Source organism: Cystoisospora suis (assembly GCF_002600585.1).
Source record: "Cystoisospora suis strain Wien I chromosome Unknown contig_379, whole genome shotgun sequence".
NCBI lineage: Eukaryota > Apicomplexa > Conoidasida > Eucoccidiorida > Sarcocystidae > Cystoisospora > Cystoisospora suis.
The window spans coordinates 1-13,138 of NW_027153180.1; the positions used below are offsets into that span (position 1 = coordinate 1).

General features: G+C 44.3%; 1 protein-coding gene across 1 annotated transcript in view; it reads right to left on the bottom strand.

Annotated features, from left to right (window-relative positions):
* Window positions 1–698: 698 nt before the first annotated feature.
* Window positions 699–13,138, bottom strand: part of CSUI_000971 (dna-directed rna polymerase i rpa1) — a gene marked incomplete at its 3' end in the record, with an annotated part of 16,721 nt that continues 4,281 nt past the window's right edge. The window contains exons 4-16 of the mRNA XM_068061177.1: window positions 12,734–12,834; window positions 11,909–12,031; window positions 11,203–11,437; window positions 9,879–10,146; window positions 8,799–9,179; window positions 7,909–8,262; window positions 6,654–6,887; window positions 5,884–6,005; window positions 4,788–5,008; window positions 3,451–4,074; window positions 2,652–2,819; window positions 1,761–1,848; window positions 699–789 (exon numbers count right to left, since the gene is read on the bottom strand). Of these exons, the coding sequence (XP_067926847.1) occupies window positions 699–789; window positions 1,761–1,848; window positions 2,652–2,819; window positions 3,451–4,074; window positions 4,788–5,008; window positions 5,884–6,005; window positions 6,654–6,887; window positions 7,909–8,262; window positions 8,799–9,179; window positions 9,879–10,146; window positions 11,203–11,437; window positions 11,909–12,031; window positions 12,734–12,834 (3,010 nt within the window). The remainder of the gene's footprint in view (window positions 790–1,760; window positions 1,849–2,651; window positions 2,820–3,450; window positions 4,075–4,787; window positions 5,009–5,883; window positions 6,006–6,653; window positions 6,888–7,908; window positions 8,263–8,798; window positions 9,180–9,878; window positions 10,147–11,202; window positions 11,438–11,908; window positions 12,032–12,733; window positions 12,835–13,138) is intronic.

Consider the following 13,138-nt stretch of genomic DNA (forward strand, 5'->3'; position numbering starts at 1 on the left):
GAGAAGAAGAAGAAAGACAACAATTCCGGACATAACCGACACATACAGCATGCCGCGCAGATAGTAGAAGCCTCCTCCCTACACTCTTGTTTCCCTACAGATCTCATCTGCAATTCATGCGTCCTCTTTGGTACCTGACGAGAGTCTAGGTGAGACGTAGATGCACTATGCACCTGTCGTACACGCGTATGTATATATATATAAATATATATATAGGTAGATATAGATAAGAAGATATATGATGTATTCTGTCCCCCTGCATTACGACTGGCAACCCACCGTCGTTTCCTCTCGGATTTTTCGACAAAAGAGAGAAAGATAGACACCACTCAGAGACACAACCAGCTGTCTACATGTCAGCCACGGTGGTTCTATCTACCTGTGTGCATGCGGCTATTAGCGCGTGTGTAAGTCTCCTGAAAAATATATCCATTACAAGAGCGCTGAGATTGCGCTAGGCAAACAAGTAACGGCAATCTGACTATGAGCTCGCGTTCCATCAAATTCGGTCCGCCACATACTTAACATACCGGACTCGTATACACATAAAAAAGAGAGAAAAAGAGAGGGAGAAATGAACTTGAAGTGCAACACACCCATGTTGTTTCGCAGGTACAATCCCTGGGCTGCACGGGGCTATTTTTATCCTTCATACTTGAAGGTATTAAGATACTGCATAGTTGATCGTCATAACATACCTGGACTATACGTGGAGCGGCCACTCCCTCCGGTTGTTGCATCTTGCACTTTTTAAGAAGCCCCGTCAACATTGGGAGAAGTTCTAAACGGCTGAAGGGACAGAGCATACTACCATATGATACCCATACATACACATAAATGTCTGTATTTCAGATACTCCTCGCGGCTACTTCACACCTGTCATCCTCTCTATAGATACGACTACTCGACTTGAATCTTTTTCGCTATCTTCCTCGTCATCCTAATGCCTTTCCTCGACTTCTTTACCCTACACACTCAGTGCAACAGGAAGATAAGAAATGGGAAAGAAGTAGACCACTCCCTCATGACCTCTCTGGACTCTACAAGAGAGGAGAAGAGAGCTAGAAAGAAACAAGAAAGACGGTGGCGCCGAGCGAGACTAACGAGAAACGCCTGATTAAGAGTGATAGCTTCTCCACTTGAATTTTGGTTTCCTTCCGTAGTTCAAGAAGAATGAAAGAAGTTCCCCTCGCACGAAAGACAGAAGGCCAGAAGAACAAATCTAGTCTATCGTGTATCGTCTTCTCTACAAGGAAGAGAATAGCACCTTGCTCCTCTCTTACGAAGGAATCAACAGCATAAAAGAAAGGAGAGAGAGAGAAAGAAAAGACCTCTGTCTTATGAAGACAAGCGACTAAGGTGACCATTCTTACAACAAGAAAGAAGAGGAGAAAGAGAGCTCGGCTCGGTAAAGACCCGCCATACATTAGGTATACACTAGGGGGCTCTACTTGGGTATACGATGAAAATCGATATCGAGATGTATATGTACATGTCCTCATATTAGAAAGGAAGGAAAGATCACCCCAAGGTCGTTAATCTTCTTTTCTTCCTCTCCTTAAGCGAGTCTATGGAGAATGAAAACAGAGCCAACACATCTTTTGTCTTTCTCTCTTCTGCGTATGTTACCAGCCCCAAATCAAGTCTCTCAACGGACGTATTGAGTTAGCTTTTCCGTTTCTGTGGTTCCAAAGATAGCTGAGATATTCAGAGAATGAAGACGGAGAAGGGCAGGAAAAGTCCAGACAGGGAAGCCTTACTAGGGACATCTTTCAACGGGCCAGCCGAACTTTACAACAATACGCCAAGTCTCTGGACAGACGAAAACTTCATGAAGAACTGAAGCAACTGAAGAGAAAGAAACCCAAGAGAAGACATCTCATATACATGTGGGAAGTGAGGGATGTATCGCTCCTCATACAAAGAGATAGATAGACAGCGAGATAGCGAATGTGGTCACATGGCGGCAAGCATAGAAAATGGTTGAGTCAAACTTGTCTTCGTTTCATGATAACAGCTAGCCGAGTGGGTCGATACAGGGAAGTGAAGGATAGAGCTTGAAGAGAATCGATTCCCCCTTGTTGGAAAGACAAGCAGTAGGAGCGGACATTCCTCTAGACGCGAAACACCTCATGAAGTACTAGAAGAGGGGTTTAACTTTAGATCTAAAGATACACTCTTGTCTTGAGAGAGGGGATGGCAAGATCAGCCTAGAGAGACATCGAAGACGAACAGAAAGAAATATCATTGGCCGGAGAGAAAAAGCATAGAAGAAACAGAAGAAAGAAGAAACCGAAGAAGACTCGATTCTTTCTCCGAGAACCTTTGTTGAGTATGTTCTTCCCCTACATATACAACTACCACTTTACATATACTGGAGGACTCCTCTTCATAAGGTTAAGATAAGATAGATCTCTCCCTTACTTGCTATCGTCTAGTGCATCTGAGAGGAGATACGTCCCCGTGGCCATAGCATCATTCGTGGCTCCGTGTGAGAGAAGAAGGGTGAAGAGAAGCAATGGTCGAGAGCAACATGAAGAATAAAGACACAAGGAATACAAAAACGACACCTTCACACAGGAGATATCTCTCTGCGCATATACACTGTAGATGTCTGACATATATTGTCGTAAGATGCTTGCTGTCCTTACTATCTCGATTAAGAAGGACCAGACCCTTCTGTCGACGTCCATCGACCCATAGAGCGTCATCCTCTATAGGTGAAGGAGCGATCATGCTTTCCAGCTCATTTTCAGCTTCCTTATTCTTCTTCTTGCTATGACTTTGACTGCCTTCTTTCTTCGCCTCGGCCTCTCTTCCTGTTCACAGCAGGAGTGACCCTGGAAACTTGAGGGGGAAATGAATTACAAACCGAGCAGCTATTTCTAAATCGATAGAAAGAAAGAAAGAATCTGACACGCAGCAAAGTGGTGAGCTGCGCGGAACGAGAAGAATACGTAAACCTACTTAGATGGCGTCTAGACCGATGATGACTGGGGTGTATATGCACTTGCATCCTGCGCCATAGATGTCCACATACCCACACAGAGATGCAAAGCAAACCATCTACCTAGAAAAGAGACATGTACAAGACACCTACATACTCATGCATACACACTGATACATACACATTCATACATGCATACATATACCGATACCGCATGTGAGAAAGAACGCATGCAATCAACGAGGAAGAGAAAAAAGATACCTCTAAAATCTCAAGTCAAGTGCATACGATGCAGAGACATACTCGGACTACCCACCCGCACTTCTCCACACATGGAGTTGCATATATACATATCTATATACATGTCTAGACACCTAGATGTATGACCACACATATATGAATTGAGTGGCATGAGCAAACTGCGGCGGTGGTTGAAGTATGTAAGTTAGAGAGATGGAGGGGAGGACTGTCTGAAGGACCTCTTTGTGAAGTTTTTTTCTTACCTGCCTTTGTCTGCTCGGTCTCAAAGAGGTGTGTGACCATGTTGAAGTGCTTTGTCTGGAGTAGGTCTGTAAAGGAAAGAAGTAGAGGAGAGAACGTTGAAGCGAATTGATCTCTGCCTTCTCTCCTCTTCGACTGCTTATTTGCTTTCTTCGTCTTTCCTTCAGCATCGGTATCATCTGGATCATCATCCGTCATATCGATTTTCTCCTTCCGAGATGGTTTCTTCAAGGCATTCTGTTGTCGGTGCTTATCTTCTTCTTCGTCATCCTCTGAGGAGCTTGTATCTTCTTCGTCGTCACTCTCTGAGTCCGTGGAAGGACTGCTTGTATCAGCTTCATCTGTATCTGCGGACAGCATTTTCTTAGTCTTCTCCTTTGCATGCCTTTCTTTCTTAGATTTCAACGAGTGCTTCCCCGATTTCTTCTCTCGATTGCTTCCGTCCTCCTCATCCGCTTGGCCACGTGCTCCTCCTCTTCCATCTTCGTCTTCTTCGTCGTCGTCTTCTGATAATTCTTTCTTTTCGTCAGCCTCATCGTCATCCTCTTTCTCACTCTCGTCGTCGTCTTCCTTATCTCTATCTTCTTCACTGCCCTCTTCATCTTCTCCATCTTCACCTCGCTTTCCTGTACAAGATGAAGGACAATAGATGCATGCACAACGTGACACACTTTCATAGCAGGAGGAGCCATCCGGTCGCAGTGCCATGAGAATCGACTATCCTCCAAGTGTAAAGCTTCAAGAAAACAAGCCAGGGTGATCTTTCCATGCATCATCATGCCTTATCTCCTGGGGACCTCTATCGTTGCTCATTGACTAGAGTCGTCTCATGGAGGGATGCGAACACCCCGTGTTCCTTCTTCTCTTTTCTTTTCCTTCTTTCTCTTTCACCATACATACAGTGTATACATTTGTAGGTACGTTTGGGAGATGGATCTTGTGTGTGTGTGTGTTGTCAGACAGGAAGGAGAAGGGCCCTGGAGCCGACGTTTTCTCGGCAACTCTCCGAGAAGAATACACGGCGGAAAGACCTGACAAACGATGTTTTCTTGCTGAAAAAAGGATGCCAACTACGGGGCACCCCAGGTGTACGTACAGTGTACTACATGTGTACATACGCACACCACTTCAACCTTTCTCTCCTTCTCTCTCTATGTACGTATAAATGCCAGCTAATTAGCACGCACGAAGCAACAGGAGCACCAACGAGAAAAATCGGATAGGATCAATCTCTCTCGATTGTTGCCAGAGAGAGATCTCCTACCCTACAGTAGGAATCTCTACGATAAGGCAATAAGGAGTAGTATCAAACGTCAAGAATAGAAAAAAGGCGGCATACCTTTCTTCTGTTTTCCCTCATCGTCTACATCATCGTCAAGCGACTTTTTGCCTTTAGAATCCTCATCCTTCTCGTCGTCTTGACAGTCTCCTCCTCTTCTTGATACACTCCCCATGAGCTCATCGACTCCTCCGTCGCCATCCCCACCCGCCGTGTTTGACGTCTCGCCATCTCCTACTTTCGCTGATCTTAAAACTTCCTTCACTTTACTTCGATGGTCCCTACAAGTATCAAAATGATATAGACATATATATATATATATATATGTGGATGTAGATATGTAGATATATGTATGAATGGATTAGCTAAGACCGTCCTTGATGCATACAAAGTTCAGTCATAGACTCGCAAGTTAGAGGCTTGAGAAATCTTACATATACGCAAAGAGATATATATATATAGCGTCTTGAGAGACATGCAGGTCTTTATAAATAAATGATCATGCAGACCGCTTTAGGATCAGTGTATATAGGGGACTCGCTATACATGTGTGGAAGACTTATCGAGATACAATCGAGGGGCACACGTAAGCCTACGACGGATGCTTATCTCTACAAAGAGAAACGTGAAAAAGCTGGTGAGTCTAGTTACAAACGTATACGGGGGTGTAGACCTTCGATGACTGTCTTGCGTCGTATGTGTTTATCCGGACTTCCCACTTATAGTCGGTCTGCTTGAGCCCGTCAAGGTATGCATGTGTGTGTATAAGCATGTGTGCGAATACGGATATATGAATCTGTATGTCAATGTATGTATACGTATGTACGTATATACATGTGTGTTTATATGCATATATGTAATTCCCCTTCAGCAGCAACTGTTCGTCATGGGTCACGTCCAGATGAACCTACAGCTAAGCCTCTCTCCATCCAGCCCCTGCACCTCCACACACGAACGAGTAATCTTCTTCCGCAACAGAGAAAGATAGCCAAAGGGAAAGAGTGACGGCCGAAAGTACAGACGGAGAATCGTCATCAAGCCAAGGTTGTGCATCGTTAATTCTTCGTGTAGAAATCCTTTATCAACGTCGAAGACCTCTAGTAAAGAGGGGAAGCAGCAGAGAGATCACCTTGCATCTGCCCGTGTCTATACATACCATTGAGTGAGCTTATTATCTTGACACATGAAATTTTGGAAGAATGTCTGGATATCACTCTTCCCTTCTGAAAAGTCAAAGCGCCCATGATGTGCGACTGAGGCTACCATCAGTCGCGTGACCTGCATCCACCGCAGAAAGACATATATAAGCAAATTATCTGCATGCGCAAGACATACATATCGAATCTCACACATCCGTTCTCTCCCATACTGTGTATAGATTCGCAAAGATTTGTACTTGTACATAATCCTACTGCATGCATGCGTCTGCTTCCTAAACTCGTTATGCATATGTGAATGTCTTACATACACCACATGCATCAGCATTCAAAGTATATACAGACACCTCCATACATACTACACATCCACAACGCATGCAAGAAAAAGATCGACTAGAAGAAAACGACTTTCAGACAAAAAGAAAGAAAACCTCTCCCCTCCCTAGATGACACATGCTGGACCTGGAAAATTCATTCTCACTCGATTCCGTTGACCAAAGCTTCGCTTTTAGAAGCTAGATAATCTTCTAGGGAAACCCAACAGGAGCGACATGAAAAGGACAAGACCAAGACAGAGGAAGAGGAGAGACAGGAGGAGAGACAATGTAGAAGCGAGATAGTGAGCTTAATTACACACCAGGAGAAAAGATCACAGGAAAAGGCAAGAGAGACTTCCCAATGAAACGTTTCTTTCTCGAGCTTTTCTTTCCTACCTTCGCACTTATGTCCCTTCCCCCCCCCCCCNNTCTGGTCTCTTATGCAATCTTACCTTTCTGAGAAACGTCTTGATGACCTTCTTCAAGATGAACGTACAGACTTGCGCAGGTGTGAAGCTCCTGACAATCTGAGAGAAGTGGGTTAGGTTCTCCAGCTGCAGAGACACCTCATACTGCCAATAGAGACGGGAAAAGAGAACGGGTGGAGGAGACGTCGATGCTCCGTTCGGTTTCGATGCATAGGGAGGTAAATGAAAAGCTGGACAACCTCGTAAACACCCAGGCGGCTGTAGCGAGAAGTAAAAGACAGACAGAAAGAAATCGAGGCTGTCTCTCAACCTTAGAAAGAAACATGCAGATAGGATATCATTCTTTTCATGAAAGAAAGACGAGGCAGAGGCAAAACGCGCAACAGCAGAGCACACAAGAATCTCTCCTTCCTCTGCAAGGACATAAACAAACCTATCAAAAGCTCTACTCCTCGAAATGGACGGATTCACAGCTCCTTGCATCGAGGTGGATCGATTCATCTTGACAACAGAAAGAAAAAGAAGAGGAACAAGAGCAGCAGCCGATACACACCCCTTCCACACCGCCATGGCTCTTCAAAGTCTTTCCATTCTTCTCTGATAGGTGCCAACGCTGGAGCTTCTGACCCTTCGTCCAGGGAGATATGACGATGAAAAGGAAGGGCTGAGAACGTGGAAATGTCTGATAAACGAACTTCTCTACTGGCATGCAAGAGACTACGAAGAGACATCCCACATCATTTCTCTTTCCTAGGTGTTGTGTATCATACATGCATATACTTATAGAGACAGAGAGGGAGAAAGAGACAGAGAGAGATATACACACTGAGAAATCTGTCTTTCTGTGATGTGCTTGTCTACAAGACTTCGGCTTGTCAACATAGCTGCCCGCATCTCTCTTTCCAACCCTCACATAGGCACAGAAGTTCCAAGAAGAATGAAAAGACTATGGCCGGCTCCCTACCCATCAAACACCCCTTGTCTTCTCTGTACGTACAGCTGAAGTACAACACTCTTCCAGAAATCTTCACCTGCTGCCGGACTTCCTCCACATGCACACACCTCTCTCTCTCCCTCTCTCCATGTCTACATATATATCTCCAGATGTCTCTACCTGGACATATAGACATGGTACTACCACGCGTTCGTCTCTCCTCTCAATGCGCAGCCCGAAATGACCAAGAGACGTTCCTCTCCGCATAAAGGAAGACTCCTCCCTCCATGTACCTTCCTATTCGAGAAAGAAAGAAAGAGAGAAAAAGCCGAGTTGTCTTCTTACGTGATAGCAGACATTTGCTTCAACGCCAAGACTGTGAACGCAGTCAGACAGCCGGATAGTTGTGAAGCCTCGTAATGCTATCCCCGTATTCCTTGTGAGAATTTCAGCTGCGCGATCTTCTTCTTCATCTCCCTCTCCGCCAAGATTATCCAAGACAACGTTCTTCTCTGAGTCTTCTCCTTCTCCTGATGCCTTCTTGTTCTTCTGAGTCTTCATATCAAGCGAGCCAGATGACGGGAATGCCTCAGTACGGATAGGTATGTATAAGATTGGGGTTTTTGTAACGGCCCCCCGTTGAAGAAGCTCGCGCAGTCGAGGGATACCCATCGTCACGTTGGCCGCTCCATGACCTGCCTGTGTACATACATCACTCACCCAATGCATACACATTCTCCTTCTGTCGGGTATATACAGGACCCGATGATAGACACTATCTATCACCTTCATACTGGGCTAATAGAAGGGAAGCAGTTCACTGCCTGGTAATGGGGAAGTGAAGAAATGAGAGACATAAGACAAGCATCAGCACATACGATATATGCTAGCAAGACACACGTATTATATAGATATGTATAGAGTCCCTTTATATATGGTCTGATATCAAAGAGTGACACATGCATCTCCATAAAGGTCCCTGTCTCTTATCTGCCACCCCTCCTATCTATCTGTCTTTCTTTCTTTCTTTGATCTACCTATCTATACTCTATCTATCTATCTTCAATCTATCTATCGATCTATCTTTAATCTATCTATCTATCTCTGTCCATACACCCACGCGTAGATGAGTATCTTGAAATAGAAAGCCTTTTAGCCAGCCCTATTGGAGAGAGTTTCTGAACTTTCTTCCCCTTCCCTTCGGTTTCTTTTGATCGCCTTCTTCTTCTTCTTACCAAGTGGAATGTATTAAGAGTCATTTGCGTTGCAGGTTCTCCTATAGATTGCGCAGCGACACACCCGACCGCTTCGCCAGGAGGTGTACAGCACTTATGATAGATAACTCGAAGAATCTGATCTAACTCATCTCTCTCAAGACCGATTCTTCGGCTGACTTCACAAGAAGAAGAAGCCTTCTTTGTATCTTTTTCTGCGAATTCTCCTCCCTGCAGGTCATACTGATCTTTAGCAACTTCTTCCTCTCCTCCTTCTCTCTTCTTTTTCTTCTTATGCGGCATATGAGAAGTCTTATCTCCACCACTCCTACTACAGGATGAAGAGGAAGAAGAATACGATGCTCGGAGCTTGTCATAGCGAGCTATAGCTTTGTCGATGATCTGAAAAGGAAAGCCAAGAGGAATAAGATAGGGAGAAAGAAAAGACAAGGAAGGAATACCTGGTCATATATACATATACAGACATATGCGTGGCAAGATGATGCCTGAATATGTGATGTGGTACACTCACTCTTTAGATCTCTCTACTCGCGAGATTTTCGGTTGATCAGTCGCTTCTTCCAGGTATGGCCTTTTCTATCTGCTAGCGAGATACAGCAGGCCCGACACGGACGCTTTCTTCTCTCTTGCCGAGAGGAAATATCGATGGCTTGTTCTCTACTCCTTCTCTCATACACAGGAGACGTTAAAAGACATGACGCTTCAGAAGAAAAGGCAGAAGAAGAAGAAAACGAAGAGAAACGTCGGAGAGAAGGAAAGAAAGAGGAAAAGATCCTCCAGAGGAAATGAGGACAAAACAGGTTCCACCCCCCGAGGGCCCTGCGACAGATCTATACACATGGATGTACACATGTAGATATGTATATATACTTTTCCGTGCGTATATTTGTATACATATATATGAATATATATCGGTACGTATGTAGATAGATATATATATATACTTCAATTTGCGTATGCTTGTATATTTATACATACAGATATGTAGTGAGAGAGGGACCGACAGGCGTGTATGTATATAAGTGACTATATGCATATGTATATGTGGAGCTACAGAGGCATATACATGACGGGACGTACACTTCTCATCTCCCCTTCAAATTTGAAGGAGGTTTGGCCTAGCCGAGTTAGCGGAGAGACACAATCGAAGTCATGAGCTCCTGAACCTTCACCCGCAGCTCTTCTCCTCCTTTCTTCTTCTTCTTTGGAATTCTTCGCTTCACCTCCATGAGAAGAGGAGGCGTCATCTTTAGTGGTCGCAGGAGGAGTGTGAGGCGAGGAGACTGTACGAGTTGCAGAAGGCTTCTTGAAGACTCTCTCGATAACACGAGGATTATCGAGAGCCATGCTGAACCACACAATGCCCGACAAGAGCACACACCCTTCCTTTCTCCCCTCAATGCTTCCTCCTATCGACAGATGATTTAGATACATAAGACACGTAGCCAAGCAGCAGCATTTCTCTCTCTCTCTCTATAGATAGATATACATGTACAGGTGTATAGACAGAGGGAGAGAGAGTCGGGAGAATCGAGTGTCGTTGTGTTTTAAGGTGCCTATGTATATGTGTATAAGGTGTGAAAGGAGATGGGCAATCCATGCCTATGTGTGTATTTGTGGGTGATGTCTATAGATGACACTGCGAAGATTGGCTGAGCTGTAGGAACTTGCTTCTCTAGTTGTCTCCTCTGTCTCTCACGCTTAGGTAGACTTTCTTGCAGCCCGAGGCTTACTTAGGCAGAAGAAGAAGAAGAAGACGAACGGCACGAGAGACCTAGATGGCGGAAGTGTGTATCTTCAGCACCGATAGACATTATCATACAGGTGCTCTTACATGTATAAATCGACTCACTAGGTAGAGTGCAGATACCAAGATATTCAGTTGGCGTGTGTGGAAGAGACGAGAAATCTCTACATGGGCGATCTGTTCACCTTGAGATGTCCTTTTGCATGCTTTCGACCTTCAATCGACATCATCATTTGGTCTCCTCTTGTTCTCATCCTCTCCTCTTGTTCTCCCCCCCTCTCCTGATTTCCCTCACCTTCAGAAACATTCCTAGCTCTTTCCTTCTACACCACTATCAGTCTCTCAGACGCCTCGCTTTTCTTTTGGCTTGATACATCTACTACCTACCTATCAATTTACCTCGACCTATGAATCGAGAAAGATAGGAGTAGAGCGTCCATTCAAACCGTAGTATATATAGGTGATCTAGCAAGGTAGCTAGCTAGCTACGAGGAGATATATCCATTCGAGGATCCATCCATCTCCTATACAGATATATCGTAGACCATCACCCGGTGTCTGTACACCACAGGAGTAAAATGATTTCTCTCTCACTAGCCGAGGTGGAAGAAGAAAGGAGGAGGAGGAGTTCTGTTCCTTTTCCTTCTTTTCTCTTACTGAATCTTCTCGAAAGTTAAGCGATGCGCGGGATCGAGACCATCATCTCCATAGATGAACTGCACGATCGAGCCGTCTGAATCTCGTACACTTCCGTCGTACCGAACCGTTAGAGCCTCTAAGCCTTTAATCACACTTCGCTGAAGGTATCCACTTGTCGCTGTCTTGACTGCAGTATCCACCAAACCTTCACGACCCGCCATGCAATGAAAGAAGTATTCTTCTTCCTTCAATCCTACGTACCCACGAAAAAAGAAAAAGAAAGAAAGGAGAAAGAGGAACAGCTTCATGAAATCTAGAATACAACGTACGTATAAAGATCTCGACCAGTTCGTCGCGGGACGATAGAAAGATCTCTTCGTCGCTGTACACGACGTGAGAGAAGCTCTTGAAAGAGGAGAAGATCAGAGGTATCTTTACATCTCCTCGTAAGTATCTACATGTTTCGAAGTCAACTCTATAGAGACACAACTAGGGTTGTCCTTATCGAGGAAGAGAAAAGCTAAGAAAGAACATCGGATATACACGAAGAGAAAAAGAGAAAGAAGGGTTCAGTCATCAGCCTTAAACGCATTCAGAGCCATCCACTTGATTAGCAAAGAAAGAAAGAAAGAGTGAGAAAGAAAGAAAGAAAGGAAGGAGACGTGTAAGAATCTCCTTTTATCTTCCGTCTTGTTTTACTTTAGATGGAGATTTTCGGTCTTACCTGAGAGAAAAGATGAGGTGATGAATCCGCGAGCTCGGCTGCCGAAGTCGTATGGGCGGAAAGAAGGGAGAGATCGATCGCTCGTCATAAACTTCACACGCTGTCCTTCAAGAGACTGCTGACCTGAACAGAAAGACCAGGAAAGAAAGAAAGAAAGGAAGAAAAGAAGAAAGAGTCATTTCTCTGTATGTTGAACACTAGAGATCTTATTAAGGCCCAGCCCTGCATTTCTGCTTTCTCTCTTTTCTGTGGTCTTTTATCTATTCTTTCTCTCTCTCTCTTCTTCCAAGAGTGGGGTGGACTTCAAAAGACAAACGTACACAGTCTTCGGAAGAATGAGGCGTGTCTCTTCTTCTCTAGCAAAGTGCATGCACCTCATAGACGTGTGTAGAGTGTAGGTACATGTATGTCAGCACCCGAGGAGTCTCTCTTCAACAATGCTACTATTGCTTGGGAAAACAGTAAGATACACATTCTCTCAATCCCGTCGAAATCCTTCGTGTCTATCTACACCTAGAGCTATCTTGCTGTATGTATGTATGTATGCATGTGCGTATATATATATATATATATGTAGAAATAGGCGAGTGAAGAAGACGAGTGAGACTACATGGAGAGAACTTTGCCTGAGAGACGTCTCCAGTCTTCACTCTTGTCTCTGTCTGTCTCTCTGTCTCTCTGTGACGCGGACGGGTAGAAGAAGACTCTTTCGCCCTACACCGTTTTCAAGTCTCTCTCTTCTCTCTTTCTCTTTGTCTATCTCTGTATTAATCTGTAATTCTGTCTGTTCGTCTGTCTCTGGTCTTCTTGAGAATGTCTTCTTACCAAGGAACACAGAGATCATAGCGAAGTTTACGTTACTTCCTTTCGATCCACTCTTAATCATCGATGCAAATCCATTGCGAGGAAATCGATACAAGAAGTAGCTACACACACACACACAATAGAGAATCCAATAGAGAGATGCAGAACAAAAGACGTCCAGACCTTCTATAGGAACCCCCCCTATCCGTCGTTTATCTAGTCGCCTACTTTGATCTGTCTCTTCTATCTGGCTCTCTTTGATTTATCCGCCTATGTATCTTTGACGTATCTGTTTATCTTCAATCTCTCTCCCTATCTTTCATCTATCTATCTATCCATCTTGACTCTATCTGTCTATCTTTAATCTCTCTGACTATCTCTAATCTATCTATGATCTATCTCCATTCTATCTGCTTATCTTTAATC